The sequence below is a fragment of the Acomys russatus genome, chromosome 22 (assembly GCF_903995435.1).
Source record: "Acomys russatus chromosome 22, mAcoRus1.1, whole genome shotgun sequence".
Classification (NCBI taxonomy): Eukaryota; Metazoa; Chordata; class Mammalia; order Rodentia; family Muridae; genus Acomys; species Acomys russatus.
The window spans coordinates 25767004-25788548 of record NC_067158.1 but is presented as its reverse complement, the minus strand read 5'-3'; the positions used below and the strand labels follow the sequence as shown (position 1 = coordinate 25788548).

At 48.4% G+C, this 21545-nt stretch overlaps 1 protein-coding gene across 1 annotated transcript in view; it reads left to right on the top strand.

The window, feature by feature from the left end:
- Zfyve28 (zinc finger FYVE-type containing 28) overlaps positions 1-21545 on the top strand; it is a 92341-nt gene that overhangs the window by 60071 nt on the left and 10725 nt on the right. Inside the window, exon 8 of the mRNA XM_051164893.1 lies at positions 726-2042. Within this exon, the coding sequence (XP_051020850.1) occupies positions 726-2042 (1317 nt within the window). The remainder of the gene's footprint in view (positions 1-725; positions 2043-21545) is intronic.

Sequence of the window (21545 nt, the reverse complement as noted above, 5' to 3'; positions counted from 1 at the left end):
TTCCTCCAAACCACAAGCCAAAATAAACCCAAGCTTCCCTCTCCATGTGAGGTTTTCTTGTCACAACATTGAGAAAAGTAACAAATACACCAATCTGTGAGCTGGTGGCCTCTTCTGGCATGGTGGAAATACACATGGTACTCTAGAGGAGAGGCATGCAGTAACACAGCCTGTGGCAGCCAGATCTCCTCAGGAGTAGACGGACCACTAAGAGAGCATTGGTACATCTACAGAAGAAGACAGTAGCCGTCACGGTGAATGATCTACAACAGGACACATTGTTATGAGTGAATCTTTCTTCTTGGGTATGCCAGTTAGGGTTGTTTTTTTGTTTTGTTTTTGTTGATGTTGTTTTTGTTTGTTTGTTTTAAATCAAATTGACAGAAGCTAGAGTCATTTGAGAAGGATCAGGGCCTCGTGCATGGTAGACAAATGCTCACCACTGAGCTACATTCTTTTGCCAAACCAGGGCTTTGGCATGCCCACTCAGAGGTTCCAGAATCTTACTTTAAAGTATGATTTACAAATATAATTGCAGCTGCTTATACTTCCACCCCTGTGACATAGAAGAGCTAGATCTCCTTTGAAGTGAAGGGCACAGGAAGTGCCAAGCACAAGTGCTTGCAGCCTCGACTCGGTATCAACTTCCGGGGGGGTGGGGGGTGGGGATTGCTTCTGCTGTGACATTTGAGACCCTCAGCCTAGTTCCTGTCTTGACCCTGTAGGGATCTGCTGCAGGCACTGACTGAGGAGGAGCTGCACACACTGGAGCGGAGCCTCTGCGTTTCTCAGGATGTGGAGCTCCCCATCCAGGCAGACACCCAGGCACCCAGTGCCCTGGCACCTACCTTTTCTGCATCCCTTCCCCCCGAGGAGCCACTTTCAGCCAGTGCCAACAACCCGGAGGCAGAACTGGCCTGCTCCATGCAGTATGATGACCAGGAGCTGGAAGAGCTCAGCCGCATGGTCCACAGGGCCGGGGACGAGATGTCCTCTCTGCTCTCGCCGCCCAGTGCCTGCCAGTCCCCAGCACACAGGCCGGGCTCACAGGCCAGCCCTCGAGGGGAGGCCTCTCCAGCCAGAGGCCAGCTGAAATCAGGCAGCTACGAGGAGGAAAGGGTATTCTTCATGGACGATGTGGAGGTGACAGAGGCCCCTGCCAGGCCTGAGTCCCCAGGGCACACATTTGAGTTGACAGGTAGCAGAGAGGGTCATGCTCGGCAGAGAGAACAGGATGGCCAGAGTGGAGAGGTGGGGGTCGGGGCACTTGCCCTCGTGAAGGAGGAAGACCGGAGCAACAACAACATCGAGGATGACAAGATGAAGCTCGCCAGCCTTGTGGGCTCCACTTCCTGCAGCTGCCTCGAGTCCCAGCTATACCTGGATGGCTGGGAGGTGAGTGCAGATGACGCGGAGACGGCTGAGATGATTGCACACCGGACCGGGGGCATGAAACTTTCGGCCACAGTCATCTTCAATCCCAAGTCTCCCACCTCCTTGGACTCTGCTGAGGCAACCCAAGAAGCCTCAGGCCATGATATCTCCCCGTTGGAGCCCAGGGTAGAGGGGACAGGGGACAATCCACACAAACTCGGTACTGCGGCCACCAACTGCCTCCTCCACTCCTGTGTGTGCTGTGGGAGCTGTGGGGACAGCAGGGAGGATGCGGTGGAGCGCCTACGGGACAAGTGTGGCCCAGGGAGTGTCATCAGTGCCTCTAATCCTTCTGTAAGTTTAGCCAAAGCCGGTGATAAAGAGCCTGAAAGACTACATGAGGCCTGGCCTTCTCCCGATGTCACCCTGCCTCCAGAAGATGCCTCCAACAGGCAGGAGCCCAAAGCCCCTGCTTCCAAAAAGTGCCTGGCACATACCTCAGAGCCTCAGGTGGACACAGAAAACAGGTTGCAAGGAGAGGGTGAGGTCAAAGGCCACTCAGAGCCGGAGGCCAGAAAGCAGGACCCTGCAAAGTCCCCTGTGGTCAGAGGGGACAGTCCAAGAGGAGAGATGGCCCAGACAGAACCCCAGCACCTGTCGGGCTCCAGGTAAGGGCTGACTCTGTTCTAGAGACTAGACTTATTTTTTGCATTCAGGACATGTCCTGGCTAATTGTCAAGGCACCGAGATGCTTCCTCTTGGAGTTTCTTGGCCACCAAACAGGTCCTGGACCCAGAGCAGGTACGTAGTGGCTGTCTGAGAGGATGAAGTGTGGACTGGTGCTGGAGTACCCATCCTGCACTAAGTTAAGCTGCCCATTACTGATCTCCAGGGGCCCTGTGACTCTTTCAGATAATGTTGGCACAGAGTCACCCCCATTTGTCTTGGTAGCTCATTCTAGCCCTGGCATAGCCATGATGGACTGTGCAGTAGTAAGTGGGTATAGTGGGGGAGCTAAGCGTACGGTCGGTCCATTGATCCTTGCTCACTACCCTAACTGCTGGGCTCACCCAGCTGAAACGAGAGTCACAGAAACCCCTGACTGTGTGCAGAGCCATGCTAGCTCTTGAGGCTACCCTTGGGCAAGTTCTTGGGCAGTGTTCCCATGACTCCTGCCCTTCCTCAACTCTGCCCTCCCTGTCCCCTGTGGCTCTTTTCTCCCAAGGAGACCCCTCCCCGCTGTTCTCTGGTGATGTCAGGGTCGGGTGGGGCTTGGATTCTAAAGTAGGCATGCTCCATTAGAGCTGAATGTTCTGTCCAGAGGGGATTTTGACAAGCATCACTGGTGTGGACTCGATGGTCTGCTTTGTCTTTAATGTTGGGGGAGGGGGCCAAAGAAGCCAGCAAGCCTGAGTGCTTTATACATTGTTGTGGTGTCTTCAGAACCCTGCCTTGTGGAGACTTACTTGGGCAAGGCAAGGACAGAGGGCAGGAGGGGAGGGGTCTCTACCTGGGGGGGGGTACTGCATGGGACAAGACAAAGGACAAGGTAGCAAGCAGGTGTAGGAGGAGGGCACTCTCATACCAGGGCAGGAGTTCCTGGGCCTAGGACAAATGCCCCCTTTCTGTCCCTCCCCTCTTCCTGAGCAGCAAATGGTCACCACCTTCCTTGGCAGCATGTGGGGAATTGCTGGTCAGGCTCTTGTGTCTGTCATAACTCCGAAGGCTCTCCCACTCACTGCATAGCTCTTTGTTCTGCTATCGGCTGTGGGGCCGGACTGTGACTCCTGTGGTTGGTAGAAGCCACTGTGGTGGATGCTTTCAACCCACTTGCGTTCTAGCCCCTGGCGGCCTCTAATCTGTTTTTGGCATCCTTGATCTTCTGACTGTAGACATTTGGGAGTGCAGGCCCGTCCATGTGCTACATCTTTTCCTGAGCAGTGTTTTCAAGGGCCATCTATACTGCAGCTAGGGTAGTGCGCGACTCCTTGCTACAGCTTGTCTCTGCCATTATGCAGAGGGGCCATGCTATGTCTCTTCCTTCACAGGTTATCGAAGTGAAAGGCGTTTCTTGGCTATCAAGAGTAATATGCTGCTGTAAAACTCTATTTCCAGTTTTGTGTGGACATGTGTTGTTATTATTTAGGGTCTCTAATAGTAGAACACGCACGTCATATATCAAGTAACCATTTTCTCCACACCCGAGGTTACATACATCCTACGAGAGGTGTATATATGAGAGGCTCAACTTCTTCACGCCGTCTATAATTTTTAAACAGCTTTCTCTCCTTAGGGCATGATCTATTAATATGCAGTCAGTTAATCGCCTTGTCAGGAGTGCGCCTGTAACATCAGCCCTTGGCAGGCTGGGGCAAGAGACAGGCAGATTTGAAGCCATTTTGGGCCACAGAGTCAGAATGTGTCTCAAAACCATGCCAAACAAACAAGAAACAACGTTCCTTGAAATGGTTCCTGTTTAACTACCACTTATATTTAACTCTGCTTTATAATTACATAGGATATTTGCATGCTTTCTAGACAAAGCTAAACAAATCAGATGTGCCTACAGAAGTCTGCCTAGGAGGACTTTACTCTTCAGAGTGTTGTGGCCCAGAGGCAGACTTTCAGGGTGCACACTCCTGATGTTAGGCAGATGGTTCTGAGCTCTATGCCCTCTTCATCTTGCCTCCTGACCTCTAGCCTAAGACCTTACCAAGGCTCTCTTTGGAGACATCACCACTCTCCTTTACTGAAAAGTAGAGGCCCGGCATGCACTCAGTCAGGCCCTGGTGTCTGCATGGCTACATCCACAATCTGCTGTCATCAATGGTGCCGCTGTGGACAGCTGGTGCAGATGTTTCTCCTGTTTCCATAAATCCTTTTCTCAGAGGCAGCCCCAGCGTCGTAGCCACATCAAGTGCAATGAATTAACTTCCCACAGGCTGCCGATGGCTACCTTGAGGCCTCTGGCTCAGTTTATTGGTGAGTGAATTACTTTTCTACAAGGCTGACACAAGAACCCTGTAAATTCCTTGACAGGAGAGGTGTGGCTTTTTGAATTTTGACCTGCCCTGTTTCCTATTTGTTCAGGTAACAGCCAGAAAACATCTACCATCTGGAAACTTCTCCCACCCTGGGAAGGACCCTTCACAATATGCCTCCAAATTTAGACCCAGTTTAGCTTAGTGTACACTCAAAACTCAGCTAGGAAAGGTGAGAAAACCTGCCTGGTGTCTCAGAAGACCCTCCCACCTTCCAGGAAGCCTGTTTAGAAGATGTGAGAGGTCTGAAGAGGAAGCACGGGGCAGGGGGCCAGGACCTCGGCCAGCAGTATGTCGGCCCAGCACTGTGCTATGGGGAGCTGGAAGAGGTCTGCTTATAGCTGCCTGTCACTCCTGTCCCAGCACTGACATGAGTACTGGTTTCGTGTTCTGTGTCGTGAGCACATTCCTCAGGGGGCCAAGCCAGGTGCCAGAACCCACCCAGGAACCAGATGGATGTGGCAGATCCTTCAGGCCTACAAGGAGATGATACAGCAGCGTGTTTTCAAACAGAAGCAAGAGGCCAGCCGCACACTGGCAGAACATTGGCTGAAATGCAGAGTGAGACATCAGGAGGTCTGGTTAGTGTGACAACATTGAGACAAAGCTTTCTCATGACACATGTGGTCTCATGCATAGGGGTGGTGTATTAGGGCTCTCTAAAAGAATAAGACAGGAATATACACATATGTATTCTTGTGATATATGTATATATACACACATGTGTGTGTATATATGTGTGTGATATATATGTGTGTGTGTGCATATATATTTAAATTCCCATATTAAATTGGCTTATAGGATATAGTCTGGGCACTCCAGCAATGGCTGTCTCATGCTGGTAAGGCTGAGAACCTGGTAGTTGTCCAGTCTGTAGACTGGATGTCTCAGCAGTCCCAGTCTGGGGCTGGGGTCCTGAAGGATTCCTGGGGAGCTGCTGGTCTTCAGTCTCCATTGGAATCCTGTAGAAGCTGTTTCTAATAGCAGTGAAGGAGTGCCTCAGCGACAAGGTAGATGAACTTACCATTAAGAGTGAGGACAAGCAGGCAAAAAGCAGTTTCCCTTTCCTCTGTCTTTTCGTATGGGCTGCGACCAGGTGCTGCCTCCGTTTATTATGGGTCTTCCTGCTTCAAATAGTAAGATTAAGAAAACCCTTCACAAAGGTGTGCAGCATCTTGGGTTTCAGCTGCATCCCATATGCAGTCAGGTTGACAGCTGAGATCACCCATCACAAGTGGGTTATGATTCAACTCTAGTTCTGTATCTGGGAGACAAGTGCTAATGTCTGCCTCACCCCAGCGTCCCTGGAAAGGACAATTACCGTCACCCTCTGCAAGCAGCAGGACCTGTTTCACTGCTGTTATGATTCGATCATCGGGGTTCGCCCATCATCTGGCAGGTTCCTCTGCACCTCATGGGATGTGGGGCATGTGAGCCCCACCTCTCTGCAGACACGGAAGAAAAGCAGGGAGCCATGGCAAGAGACCTGCCTTCAAGGTTGGAGTCCTCCTCATCCCTGGACTGTGTATGTTCCTGTTCAAGTAGAAGACGGGCTCCGGAAGGAAGGAGGGCCATTCCTGCCAGGGGACTAACGCATGCAGGAAGCAAATGGGCCTAAGGCTGAGAGAGTGGGCCCTACTGGAGAAGCCTCTCCATGGGTGGTCTTCTGGCCCTGACTGATTCCACCATCACTATCACCCAGGGTGGAGGGACATTGTCATTGGTTGGCACAGATGCCCTGACCCTGCTGAGGGAATGTTCTGGAGCCCGTGCTCTTCAGTTCTTTGTTTTCTGCTGGTTTCTTCCCTATCTGTTCAGTGGTCGGAGATGAGAGTTTTGGAGGCAAGTTGGCGTTTTAAAAAGCTGTTTGTCTTCTACCTAGCCCTAGCTTTGTGACTCAAAACATTCTTTGGTGTCAACTCCATTGGTTGCTTGTCAAAGGATGGAAACCACTCACACCTATCTCCCACCCTGGACATGCAGAAGTGCTTGTAGAAATGACACAGACGCCTTTTTTTTCCTCCAGTTCTAACTATGGCCCCTTGTAGGCTTCGACCTTTTCCAAACCTGCTTTATTTGAGGTTCTTTAATGCTTACACCTCCCTTCCAAACACCTACCCTAGATTGGAGAGAAAAGAGGCTAATGAGAACAGGAGAAGTAAACCTTTTTGAACTCATCTCCTGGGAGCGATTCCCCTGGGGTAGTCAGCAGGATTTCAGCAGACCAGCAATTCAACCAAAGTTGCTGCTGGAACCTGGAACAGCAGCCGGAACCCAGAGCCCCGAAGCGTTCTCTGGAGTGGTTCTCTCTAGGAGCATCTTGAAGTGGAGTGATGAACAACCAAATAACACCAAGATCCAAAAAGCCCAGCCTCCTGTTTTGGGCTTGTGTATATGTCTCCTCTCAGAGTCTGTACTAAGATCTGTTTCAGCTAGCAAAAACCAACGGCCCCACTCCACCCTACACCACCCCACCCCACCCCACCCCTGTTCCCTGCACAAGGTGGTTTGTCTTCTAGTGGATAAACATCACCTGTTCTCTCACAAGTCCATTCCTCATCCCACACTTGGGATCAAAACAAAAACATGGGTACATCCATTACATATACTCCTTTCCATTAAAAAATAATAAACTATATACAATAAAAATAATTTTGAGAATTGTTCGGTAAAAGTTACATTTATAAGAACCAGTCCATTTTATTTGACAATCTTGGAGAAATTATTCCACTGTCTGTCCTACCTTACCGAGTCTTATCATAGTGTGCAAAGTTTCCTAAATCACTGTATTATAATTTACATTTATCAATCTCTAAACGTGTTTTTAGCTCTTAAACTAACACTTATAGCAACACTATGGCTATCTATTCTTCAACTCCATTAGAACTTAAGAAGGAAATATCATCTAATGTGAAGGAAGTGTAGGCAAACAACTTCCAAAAGTATAGACAGGACAGAGAGAGTTGACTGCCTGCACAGTCACAGGTTTTTCTCTATCATTGGGGTATCCAGTCTTCAGCCTGCCAACCCAAAATATCTGACAGACTGTTCTGTGAAGCAGGAATTTTGAAGGACTGGCCCACCTAGTCTCTGCAGAGGTGGACAACCAATTTCTCAGTGTCAAGCTTGATCACAGTTTGGACAGTCTGCTATCAGCAGTAGAGATAAGAACAGTTCCTCAGTCCAGTGGCTGTTCTGCCACACTTGTTTCTTTGATGCCCATCATCTTCATTGAAGTAGATTGGAAGTGCTGCCAGGAGCGGATGTGTCTCTCTGTCAGAAAAGCCCTTTATTATTAAATACCATATTCTGTAGATCTCTAAAATGTTTGAAGATGATCTATCTATTTACTATAGTACATATCATATCTATCGATTGATCGATCGATTGGCTTATTTATCTCAGTATATTTAAATAGACAAACATTGCTTGTTTTTAGCTATGCACGATCTGTTTAACCTTTGAAAATATACAAGGAACTAAATAAAGCTTCTTCTGTAATTAGCTAAACTAGTATCTAACAAGACCAGTGGCCAATCTGGCTTCCAATACTTTTGAGAAAGGATTGTGACATCTGCTCTGGTATCCACCAAACCTTCTATTTCAACACCATTCATTTGTACTATTAATTTAGGTCTCTGACCATTAACCATTGTTTGCCAGAACACATGTCTTCCAGTACTCCCAGCTGCACCTGTTCTCTCTACTGAAGTTGCTTTGCCCTTGATGTAAGGAAACAATACAGCTGAGCAACTCTATCCCCTACATTGGTCTGCATGTCCTTCTTTACATGTGCCATGATTTTAATTTCTTCCTTACAATCCCCATCTGTAATACTGGATGCACAATAAATCCACTTCTTCCCAAGATTATTCCTACTGTCCCTGAAAGTAAATAAAGGACCATAAACACCAGTGGTTATTTTGTAACATTTAACCTGTGGGGAAAGTGTAGGAGATTTATCTGAGGCGAGATTCAAAGCTGCGCTGCCTTCGGTAGCATGCATTAAATCATCAATACCTAGTCTTCGTTGTCCTGCAGGTTTGTTACCTCCTGGCTGACCAAAGAAAGATGGCTAGTATTGTTTGCTGCAGGGCCTCAAGCTAACAGGCTCCTCCTATCCTTTGCCAATGGCAAGAGATTACCTTGTACGTCTCTCTTGGATTGACAATCCTTAGACCACTGTTTTCCCTTCCCACAGTGACTACAATACCCTGGGAGTCTTGGCACATCATCACCATCATGGCCAGAAGCTCCTAGTACTCTTCTACATGTACCATTTACTCCAAAGTTAGTGCACCTGTTATTTTGAGGTCTGGAACTTTTAACTTTATAGTTTCTTTGTAAATAGCCCAATTTACCACAATTAAAGCACTGATATCTGAGACCTCTAGCTATAGCTTGGCCTATGATATTGTTTTGATGCTCCTGAGAGCTAATGTTAACTGTCTCTCTCACCCATTCATCTAATGGGGCTCCTTGTGCTTTTAGTGGTCTAATTGCTCTCTTACATTCAGGATTTGCATTCTCATTTGCCATGGTCAGTTTCAATGCCTGTCTGGTCTCAGGATCTGGTATGGCTCTATCCATACCACAAAATAGTCTCTTTAAAATGCTTTAAATCTAGCATATCTCCTGGACGCCATGCCATCTCATCATGAGCCTCACCACCATCATTAGCAGGGACATGTTGCACAAAGACTGGAAAAGTTGCTGCTGTCTGTGTAGCCCTAGAGAATTCCTCTATCTGAGCACTTGTCTCCAAAGCCCTTTTGGCCTGTCTGTTCTCCCTTTCCTCTAGAATCTTTACAGCCTCTCCTGCTTCCCAATTTTCTCTGCCCCTTTCCACGCTCTGGTGCTCTGGACACCTGGTGCATGGAGCAGGGCAGGGCAGGGCAGGGCAGGGCAGGGCAGGGCAGGGCAGGGCAGGGCAGGGCAGCACTCATGGGAAACACTGGCTCTCAGTTACCAGGTGTTTTCCCTTTACCAATGGCGCCTTTTGCTTTCCAAATGCTTCAACCTCTACCCTCAAATTCTCTAGTTGTGCTGCCAACTCTGCAATCCTTTCCAGAACAATAGATTTTACTGACCCTTCTGGTTTTCATATCTTATCGGTCTTTCTTCCCATCTTTTAAAAAAATGTAATACAGTAAAAAGACCAAAAAAATCCCTTTGGGTATAAAGCAGGAAAGAACTTTGCAACAGCAGTTGCCATTTTGCTGACACCCTGAGACAGCATCTCTGTATTTTTAAAACCCGTATCTTCCTCCACAACATTAGAAGCTAGGTTACTCATTATGCCCAAAGCACGTTGGGCGCTACCTGTAAGCTTCAACCTTTTCCAAACCTACTTTATTTGAGGTTCTTTAATGCTTATACCTCCCTTCCAACCCACCTACCCTAGATAGGAGAGAAAAGAGGTTAATGGGAACAGCAGTAGTAGACCGTTTTGGACTCATCTCCTGGGAGAGATACCCCTGGCGTAGTCGGCAGGATTTCAGCAGACCAGCAATTCAACCAAAGTTGCTGCTGGAACCTGGAACAGCAGCCAGAACCTGGAGCATTCTTTGGAGTGGTTCTCTTTGGGAGTGTCTCAAAGTGGAGCAATGAATAGCAAAACAATACCAAGATCCAAAAAGCCCCGATATATATATATCTCCATCCTCTCAGAGTCTGTACTAAGATGTGTTTCAGCTGGCAAAAACCAAGCCCTCACGTGAGGTGGTTTGTCTTCTAGTGGATAAACATCACCTGTTCTCTCACAAGTCCATTCCTCATCCCACACTTGGGATCAAAACAAAAACATGGGTATATTCATTAAAGTCCCTGTTCATTGTAAAAACTTTAGAAACATTAAAACAACTAAAAGAAATAAATAAGCCGGGCGTGGTGGCGCACGCCTTTAATCCCAGCACTCGGGAGGCAGAGGCAGGCGGATCGCTGAGTTCGAGGCCAGCCTGGTCTACAAAGTGAGTCCAGGATGGCCAAGGCTATATAGAGAAACCCTGTCTCGAAAAACCAAAAAAAGAAGGAAAGAAAATAGACATTAAGTATACTGAAGAAGAAATTCAATGACAGCATAATAAACCTATGAATGTAATAAATAAATAAATGAATAAAAATTTCCCACATTTCACGAATAGTTTTATTTTTCTACTAAAAAAAAAAAGATCCACAGAGTTCTTTTAAAACAATTTGAGGAGCGGGCTAAATGGCTCTGTGCGCTGGCTGCTGCTCTTCCAGAGGACCTGGGTTCTCAGCACACACAACTGTGTGTAACTCTAGATCCTAGAACTCCAGTGACTTCTTCTGGCATCTGAGGGCATCAAGCAAGTATGTAGTACTTTAACACACATGCAGGAAAAACATCCATACACACAAAATTAAAAATAAGAACCCCACAACTCTAATGGAAATGGTATTGCATCACAGGACATGGTCTAACTGCTCTGTATTTTCAACTTCTGTGTTGTTAGTCTTGTGTAGCTGATTTTTGTTTTTGTTTTTGTTGTTGTTTATTACTTTGTGGGTTCCTTTTTTCTCTTCCACTCTTATTAACCCCTTAACTCTAGATAGGAGAGAAAAAAAGATAGAGAGGAAAGGGGGCAATGTTATTGTTAGACTACTTCCTGATAATTAGGGCACCGAGTTCCTTGGGGCAATTTTGATCTTCATCAGCAGGATATCTAATTTCTTCTTGTTTTGTTTGTTCGTGTGTGTTTTGAGACAGGGTTTCTTTGTGTAGTCTTGGCTGTCCCAGACTCACTTTGTAGACAAGTCTAGCCTTGAACTCACAGAGATCTGCCTGTCTTTGCCTCCCCGAGTGCTGAGATTGAAGGCGTGTAGCCATTTTCTTGTTTCTTTGTGCATGACTACATGATAAACTGCAGCCCACAGCATCCAACCACCAACCTGCCAAATGTCACACATTTCCTGAAACTGTCTGCAACTGGCTAAGCCACGCCCCTGCTAGAGCATGAAGCAAATCATAGCCAGCTGCTGCTAAGCAGCCCCAGATCCCCACACCTGGGATTAAAAAGAAAACATATTCCCATAACATCTCTGTTTTTTTCCCCATTTTTTATTGTAATGCGTTCAGATTACATCCCAATTGTTATCCCCTCACTTGTTTCTTCCCATTCCTCCCCCCTCCTTCTTTTGCCCTATTCCCCTCCCCTAGACCTCTGACAGAAGGGGACCTCCTACCCTACCATATGACCACAGCCTATCTGGTCTCTCCTGAATAGCCTGCTTCCCCTTCCTCTGTATGTGCCGCTGTGCCTCCCCACCGAGGGGAAGTGGCCAGATCAGGAGCACCAGAATTCGTGTCAGAGGCGGTCCCTCTCCACAGCCTTGGAGAGTGAGCTGTCCATTGGCTAGATCTGAACAGAGGGTCTAGCTTTGCTTCATGCACTGTCCTCGGAACATTTCTGTTTTCTAAAGAAAGCAAGACTACACGGTTCTGACTAAGGTCTTGTGCAGTTTTGTTTGTTTGTTTTTCTTTAGAATCTACCACAGGAGCCAGGCGTGGTGGCTCATGTCTTTATTCCCAGCATTTGGGAGGCAGAGGCAGGCAGATCTCTGTGAGTTCGAGGCCAGCCTGGTCTACAAAGTGAGTCCAGGACAGTCAAGGGTACACAGAGAAACCCTGTCTCAAAACAAACAAACCAGCAAACAAACAAAACAAAACAAAAACAAAGAAATCACTCCAGGGTGTAGAATCAGTATCATAGAGGTCATAGTCTTTACAGAGAAGCATTGATGTTCATGTATGCAACATACATCTTCTAAGATGTGCCCATCTTTACCAACATAGACACCCACTACACACGCACCTTGCTAGCCTGGAAGGCAGAACCGGGCTCCCTGCCAGGTGTGTGTGTGTGTGTGTTTTCAGTGCCTGAGCATCTCCTCGGTTTTCCCTTTTCCTCCTTGTACAGCTTCCTGGTTTTCCTCACTGCCCCACAGCATCCCTCTTTTGGGTGTGTCATAGCAGACACCTTTTTCTGAGCTCTTCCTGACCTTTCATTCTCTGTGTTGACACCTCTGGGTTTACAGATGTCTTTAGTTCTATAGTGCATCTAAGTTCGCAAAAAATTCTGGAGAAGCATGTGCTCTTCTGCTTCCTGTTACTCTGGTCTGCTGTGCATGCTATGTTGCTCCTCGACTTCTGGTTGCCATGGTTTTTCTTGCCATCAGCTCTGCAACAGGGATGCCTAGTATGAGGTGAGTCTTGGCGCCACCACCAGGGATTTGGGCCACCTGGCCTTTGTCTTTGTTCGGTTGCGTTTTTGAAACACAGGGTCTTATTGTATATCTCAGGCTGGCCTTCACTTTACAGTCCTGGTTCAGCCTCCAGAGTGCTGGGTCTGCAGACACCTGCCACCACACCTGATGCCATGTAGCCTTTGCAAGTGTCAGCCAGTAACTGCTATGCTGATGGCCATCCTAACTGATGCCTGATTTTGGCTCAAGAGTCCTTGTGAACGGTCACGATTTGTGTCCCTCTTGTTGAAACCCCAGCCTACTCTGTGCTCTCCTACTCTACGCTTACACTCTTGTTGGGGGAATGATAGGAGCCTCCCAGGCCTACTCTGGGCACAGGCCATATGATGTGACTATTCGTCTTCATCCTGTAGCCTCGAGGTAGCCAACAGTTGGCATAAGGGAGATTCTCCTGTAGATCCACTGTTGGGCTCTCCTGCCTCCTTGAGAGGTATCAATCATAGCAAGATGGGCAGGCATAGGGATGGGAAGGTGGTGCCCTTGCATGAGCTTTTTATGACCTAAACTTTTTTTTTGGTCATCTTCCAGGTGAGCTTTGACATTTCTCAGCCCACCAGCTTCTTGGTGAAGAGGAAAAAAACATGGCATAAGGACTTGCCACACTCTGTCTTTTCTCCTCCCTCCTGGTTGCCCCGCCTCCAGCACTCGCCATTTCTACCTGTTGTCACCATTTGGTACCCACAGTGGTTATTCTATCTCTCTCTTAGGGTCATTCCTCATGGTTATTCCTCACCATCTTTGCTGTTTCCCATCCTGACTTTATGCTCTGTGTCACAGCTCTGGACTTGACTGTCTCTGGAACCCATTTCTGCTATGTTTTACTCTCAAGGCACACTGGTCAACCGTAGGTGGGGTTGATACCTCAATCTTAGGCTTTCAGTTCAGCCTGCCACTTCCTATCCTGTCTGCCTCCTTGCTATGGTCTGAAACCTTCTGCCCTTTGATGGGATAAGAACTGTGGCTCAGGAGCACTGGGACCCTGGACACTTGGCAGCTACAGAGCCTGTTTCCTGTGGTTGATGTGTACACAGAAGCTCTAGCGCCTGGATGCTCTTTTCTCCATAGAGAGATAGCAGATTGAGGTCTAACTGTTACTTCCAGGCCGTGTCATATGAAGTCCCATGGCCTTCAGCCCACTTCTGGTGCCCAGCCTCGGGAGGGCAAGTGGGGTTAGCACATTAGTAAAACAGTAGTGTATCCCTAGTTGGCTGTGGGGATGCACAGAATCCCACCCAGCTAATAGGTGTCAGGCAGGTTCGCCTGATGCCCTGGGCTGACCCTAGTGTCTCAGCCAAGTGTCACTGCCTTCTTCTGACCTCAGTGGCTTAAGAAGGCATGCTTTCCCTTCTGTCTCAGAAAACAGCTGCAGTGTCCAGTGCCCCCAGAATGTCTGAGGCACCGGGGGGTATCAATCCTATACCGTACTTTCAGGGGACAGGGGAGGCAAGTCGAGGGACAGGAGCAGCACAGACAGCACTGCTTGGCACGAACATCACCTGGCCCCAACCTTGTGCTCTCCTGGGGTTTCTGTGGACAAGAGCCTCCCATAAGTGGAAGGGCTCAACAGAGGACCAGCTCTGGGATAAGGCTGACAGGGAGACTTGGTCTGGTAGCTGTGAACCACAGATCTTGGAGCTCCTGCCTTCTATGCCAGGCTGACCTATTTCTACAGGAACCACCAGGGGCCAGGCATTTTGTGTCGGCCTGGACACTGCAGCCACCCGCCACTCCTAGTCGCATATATATGAAGCCGCACAAGTCTCACAAAAGCCTTACCCTTTGCACCCTATGAAAGGAAAGCGGGGATGACTGAGTGGTTTAAAAATAGAGAACTTTGAGTTAATTAAACTTTTTTTTTTTTTTTTTTTGCTTTTCCAAGGCAGGGTTTCTCTGTGTAGCCTTGGCTGCCCTGGACTCACTTTGTAGACCAGGCTGGCCTCAAACTCACCGCTTGGGAGGCAAAGACAGGCAGATCTTAGAGTTTGAATCCATCCTAGTCTACATCATGCGTTATAGTGTGTGTGTGTATGTGTGTGTGTGTGTGTGTGTGTTTATATTTATATCAGCAAGGTGGTGGTGGCACATGCCTTTAATCTCAGCACTTGGGAGGCAGAAGCAGGTGAATCTCTTGAGTTCAAGGCTAGCCTGATCTACCTAGTGAGTTCTAGGATAGCCAGGGCTACACAGAGAAAACCAGTCTTGAAAATCAAAAGACAAACAAATCAACAAACAAAGCAAAACAAAAACACCAAACAACAACAAATCACTATAATGTTTAAGTAAGTGTACAGTTCTGGATGTACACCTACCATTAACACAGTTCCAATTACTGCCTTTGTTGAGCCAGGTGGTCTTGTGGGGATCTGTGGTTACTCCTTGTGGTCATGGCTGCAGTGGCCTGCCCTAACTAATTTCAGCTGCTGGATTACCTGCTAGAACCATCTGCAGTATCTCCCACCAAGTCCCATGTAGCATACTGTTACATTTCCTGTGTATCTGGATGGGACATAGAACCCTCATTTAGGGAAATGCCCTGGCTTAAGGCGAAGTGGAAATTAGCAGCACCATGGGCTGGAGGGCAGTGGGCAGGGGAACCCCAGAATGCTCCTAGGCCTGGCACCGTTGGGACTTGAAGTGTCATTGCTGATATTCTCACTTCCTCCAACCTTTCTCCAGTTTCTGCCCTGTTACATTCTGCACAATGCAGCCCCCCAAGGCATGCTGGTAGTGGTCCCGCCCCAACTTTTCAGAGCATACATGTGACAGTTCCCTCAGGGACACAAACTCAGAAGTAAGTGATCAAGGGCAAGGCTCAAATAGACCATATGCAGCCATGTGTGCCCATTCTCAGAAGGCAGGAAGCAGAAAGGTGACCGGGGACGTCCTCAGTTAAGGCCACCCACTTGCTCCCACACAGGCTTCTGCAAAGCTTTTAGAAGCAGCAGAAGCTCAGAGGAAGTCTGGAAGGGACAACAAGAATGGCAGTGGCATGTGTATTTCTGTGTATGTGCCTGAGTGTATTGTATGTGTGCTTACATGCACACACATGTACATGTGTGTATATGTATGTATACATTACGTATGTAAGTATGCTTTTTGCTTATCTCTTTCCTTGCTTTCTCAGTGCGCACACACACTGCATCTTTAGAATGTAGTGATGTAAAGGAGATAGGGTCCCAAACTACAGTAATGGGGCCTTCTTGAAAGCTGGGGTGAGTGCTACCCTGGTCCTGACTCTGTCCCAGAGTCCAAAAGTCTCCTGTGGATGTGAGCTGCATTGTAAGCTGATATATAGATGAAGCTGGGCAGCGCAGGTAGCCTCAGGGCCTGATGGGCTGACAGGACCCACAAGAGTAGTTGTGGCTTCTATGGAGGGATGGCTATGGCCACTTAGAGGCAATCTTCAGATTGGGCACTACTGTGCTCCATCCCATAGGGGAGGGACTGCAGACCCTAGCCCACATACCTCTGGCACAGTGTGTCTGGTAGATACAAAGCCTTCCTTCCACCTGGGGTGAGGTTGTGGGGATACCAGCATGGGTAGGATTTCCTCCCTAGCTGATCCTGCGCATATGTCCCTCAGGTCACATCCTGACAGCCTACAGTGGGCATAAGTGGCACCGATGGAATGCAGGCTCTGCCTGCTCATAAACGACATTTCATCACCATTGTCATCCAGGTTGGCCTCAATGAGGATAAGGCTTCCCAGCCCTGCCTGGTGTCTGCTTCTGTCCTCCCTCTAGATGGTCAGAGGCCAACTGTAGCTACTAGAGCCTGCCCATTACCCTTGAGTACGGCTGTGGAATCTTGTTTGCCATGTGGCTTCTGGACTTTCACAGTCAGATCAGGAGATATTTCTAGCACAGACCCCAGGAAGTCTGGGGTCCGTCATCTTGCTATGATGTGTCCGCAGAGCATGAGGGGCCCTTAGTCGCTCTGTGCTGGGGCCGCTTCATTCTCTCTTGTTCTAGCTGGATCCTATCTAGATGTTCAGAGGGCTTCAGAGGGCAGCCTGTGACCCCCAAGGGCTTTCCTGGTGGCCTCAACCCTTCCCTCCCCATCAGCCTGATGATGTATTTCTCAGCCCCAAGTTACAGGTCTAGGGTCCCACAGCAGGAGGACTGAGCACCACAGGCCCACCCCTTCACAGTGTGTGCTCAGTGTCCCACTTCCTCGTTCTGGAGAGTGAGTAAACTGAGGCCCTGGCAGTGGTGGTGATGTCTGGGAACCTTCGGCTCATACCGTTGAATTTTCTGAGAGTCCTCCACCTCACATGGGGCCCCACCATGGCACTGACAGTATAGATGTGAGCATAATTCACAGGTTAATTGTGTCCGTGTCTTTAGACGGGCATGCCTCGGAGCAGGACACCCTGTACCTGGCCTCAGCAGAACTTGAATGTGTGGTCTTGGTCAGTAGTTGGTAGAGAAACTGAAAATGTTAAGGACTCTCCCCTAACTGGCTGAATGGCCCTTCGCAAAGGACAGAGACCTCATTGCTGCTTAGAAGGAATGGGACCTAGTTCATCTCACTCTTGCAGACCTGGCACCTGCCACAGCCTTGATCACATTCAGAATGATTTGCTGTCCTACAGTGACTTTTCTACCTTCCAGACGGTCCTTTGGTAACTGTAGAATGTGGACTAGAAATCTGACCCTTTCCCTGCCTCAGAGAGAGCCTCCTCTGGCAAGGAGGAGAGGAGCAGGTGCCCGTGTGAGAATTTCCAAGGGTTGGGAAAGGCGCCCTCTCATCCTCTGCCACCCTCACATGTTTAGAGTCCCCAGCCTGGGATGCTGGGATGGAAGTGAGGCTTCACCTTCATCTGAGTCACCATGGGAGGCTTGGCAGAGGCAGTGGAGGCTCTAGTGTCTGTAGTGAAAGTTGCCATGTCACCAGAAGACCTCCCCACCCCGCCCACCCTGCCCAGGGGGTGTGCTGTTTCTCTTAAAGAGACTTCTCAGCTTCTGTCTTCCTTCATTCCCTGCAGTCAAGTCTTCGGGTGCTGTGGCATTCAAAGCCTGCACACAGAAGTGTGAATCAGGACCACCTCTTTGCTGTTCCACGTTCAATTTGTGAAATGAATGCAGCAGTAAACAGTCTTTGCAGAGCGCTTTCCTAGATACATAAACATTGATTACAAGCTCCAATTCCCCTAAATGACTTAAGCTATAATTATATGTTAGGTATGACTGTTTCCTTTGATGGCTTCAAACACTTTAAATGTGGTGTGTGTGTGTGTGTGTGTGTGTGTGTGTGTGTGTGTGTGTGTGTGTGTGTGTACAGCTTCTACTCACTGCATGAATGTCCTCTCCCTAGAAACCACTCTGTGTATTAATGCACTGGTCTCTCCCAGACTGGATCTTTGGTCATCAGGACATTTTACTGCCGTTCTGTGGGTGAAGGGATCTCAAATCTGGACCAAGTGACTCATTGGAGTTGTCCAGCAGGTGTGAGATGGTCTCAGGAGGGACCGCAGATTCCATGTCCTGATCAGTGTGAGAGCTGCTTTAACAAAACAGCAGCGAGTGAGGAGCCCTAAAGCCAGACGTCTGTCTACTCTCAAGTTTTAGCGGCTAGAGGTCTGAGGTCATAGTGCACTCCAACTGAAGGTTCCGAGTCTTCCTTTCCTGAGGCTCCTGGCGTTTCCTTGACTTGTGGGAAATCTCCTTTTCTGTCTCTCATAAGGACACTTACTGGTCATCCAGGCCTCTTTCACCTTGAGGTCCTTCTGCTGATGAATCTATAAAGTATCTTTTCTCTGAGCAAGCTCACAGCCCAGCTTTCCGGGATGTGATGTGGTGTGTCACACTTTGGGGACATATGGCATTCGCCATGGCATCCACATCTTGGGTTTTGGACCATTCTACACCCCCACTCCACCCCAGAGGAGCCCCCATCAGGAAGAGCACCTGGTCAGAGGTGGGGGTGAGGGTGGGGTTCTGCAAACCGTGCAGGCTACTGTGCTACCCTAATCCATATGATGCCTAGTCACTGCAAGTGAATATCTCCTCAGAGAGGAAAGCCTGCTTGTGTAAGGATTCCTTTGTCTGTTCCTCAGACATGGAGGCTAGTGTGTGTTGGGGATCCTTTGGTGTAGGCCCAGAGCAGGAAGAAAGGCTGTCACAGGTTTTACATTCTCATTGAATTTGTGTGGGTTCTTTTCTCCAAAAGGCTGGGCTGAAAATCTGGCCACAGAGTTGTTTTTTTTGTTTTGTTTTGTTTTGTTTTTTTGGTTTTTTTTTTTTTTTTTCAGCCTTCTGGAGGCTAGCTGAAGGCCTTCTGGGCAGGGAGGAAGTGCAGGGCAGTTGCTCTCAGCCTGGTTGAGACAAGAGAAATCTGTGTCCCTTCCAGAGGGAGAAGGGGGCCTCTGGCTCATGAAAGACCGAACTACACTTTATTAAAATAAAGACAAAAGAGTCAAACAACTAGATTTTAATTCACTAAGCTTAAAAGGAGAAGGGCAGAGAGCTATGGGAAAGGGATGTAGGGGTGTGCCTCACAACCTTCCAGTTCCTGGGTTTTTAAACTAAGCTTACTTGATTTGCAGGAGACACTCCCAGGACACTTCCTGGGGCTTGTCTCTAGGGTACCTTTGATATGTTTTTCTTCAAAGAGCCAGGTTTTGACATCTTTTGTGTGGGTTAGGGTCAGCAAGGAGCTATCCTTTAACACATTTGGGTCTGCCCGCCTGTTGCCAGCAGGGGGTCTGCTCACCTATGTCCGAACAGGAAGCTTAGTCCATCCTCCTGCTTGCTGACAAAGGCCCACAAATGTGCTAATAGAAGAATCAACAAGCAGTAATCAGACAGGAAGACATGTGTGTGCTGGGGTCTATCTGTGACCAGGACAGAGATGGTTTCTCCCATTGGACACTGGAACAGTTCCTGAAGCTTCTTCAGCAGGTAAAAGCATGCACTGCTGAGCCTGAGGACTTGAGTTTAGTCTAGAAGCTCCTGGAGGTATCCAGAAAAAGAGCATGGTGGGATCAGGGACCCTGAAAAGTCCTATGGTCACATTGTGCCTGGCGTCTCCGATAACACAGAGCAAAGCTGAGAGGAATGAGCAAGTGGGGAGAGGTTGAAGGGGTAGGAGGTGAGTGATTTCAATAGAGACCGACTGACTTGTGTGCAAAGCTTCTCTGTCCTGCACCTGTGGGGGTCTTTGTAGGAGCTGCAGTGTTTGGAGGCAGCCCATGCCTCGTACAGCCTGGCTACTGGGCCCATCTGAGTCCTGGGACACTGTTCCATGAGTGAGTGTCTTAGACTTCTGTCATAAAGAGCAGTAGATGCTACAGAGAGAAATGGCCATCTTGTAATCTTGAAGGCAGGAAGTCATGATCAGGGAGTCTCCGAGCTGGTTCTATCAGGGACTGTGGGAGAGACCCTGTCCCGGGCTACCATCCTGCTCCTGGTGGTCGCCAGGCATCTGTTGATGCTTGTTTTTAAGCTCTATTTTATTTGAGTTATTAACTGCCTCTACCTCCCTTTTCCACCCCAATCCCTTCTGACATTGCAGCACTAGGTATGAGAGAAAGAAGGTTAGTGGAGAGAGGGAGTGTAGACCTCTTTACTTCCCCCAGTTGTTTAGGGCCTGCCCCTCCCCCCACCCCCCCATCCTCACAGTGTTCCTCTGGCAAACTACCACCTTTTCTCTCTGTCCATCTTTTCCAAACCACCACACCTCTTGCTCTGGGCTCTCCTATTTATACCTTTCAAGAGTCCTCAGAATTAAACTATTTGTAGCTGGTAAAGACCATGCCCCTCTCTGTGCCACAGGAGGCAAGCCATTACCAGCTGGCAAAGACCACACCCCTCATGAGGCAATTGTCAGCAATAGGACAAACTAAAGCCCAAACTAAAATCCCATACTCGGGATGAAAACAAAAACATGTTTATGTAACATAACTGAGTTTTTAAAGAAACCAAAACTTCCATTGTAGGCATCCATGGAGGGAGCTTCTTTGGCAACATTGCCCCCAACCCACGCTTTCATCACCACATGCTGCTGTTCCTGCACAGGTGTCCATGTCAACGTACACTTCTGATGAGGACACGAGTCCTCTTGGATCAGGGCCTACACTGCTCTAGTACAACCTCATCTGAGTTTATAACATTCACCAGGATGCTGAGGCCCTTCAGGCTAGGACTTCATCATACATAAGAGTAGACACTATTCAGCCCAGGACAGCATACACAACCTCTCTGCTAGAGCCAAGCTGGACTGTAAAGTGCCTGATAGTCGGCATGTTGACCACCTGCTGTTGATCACAGCTGGTCTGCAAAGCAGATGTGACCTTGGTAGATGTTTCTAAAGAGCCTATTTCTAGAGGGGTGTCCTGCCCTACCTGTCTTATTACTATAATGAAACACCATGACCAAAAGCAACTTGGGGGCATTTATTTCCATATAACAGTCTATCATCAAAATCAGTGAGAGCAGGAACCCAAGCAGGGCAGGAACCTGGAGGCAGGAGTTGATGGAGAGGCCATGGAGAAGTGCTGTTTATTTGCTTGCTCATCATGGCTTGCCCACCTTGCTTTCCTATAAGATTCAGGACCACCAGCCCAAGGATAGCACCACCCAGAATGGGCCAGGCCCTCCCCCATGAATCACTAATTAAGAAAATGTCTTACAAGGTTCCCTACAGCCCAAACATAAGGAGGTAATGTCTTTTTGTTTGTTTGGTTTTGGTTTTCTCAAGACGATGTTTCCCTGTGTAGCCTTGGCTGTCCTGGACTCATTTTGTAGACCAGGCTGGCCTTGAACTCCCAGAGATCCACCTGCCTCTGCCTCCCTGAATGCTGGGATTAAAGGCATGAGCCACCACGCCTGGCTCAAGGAAGTA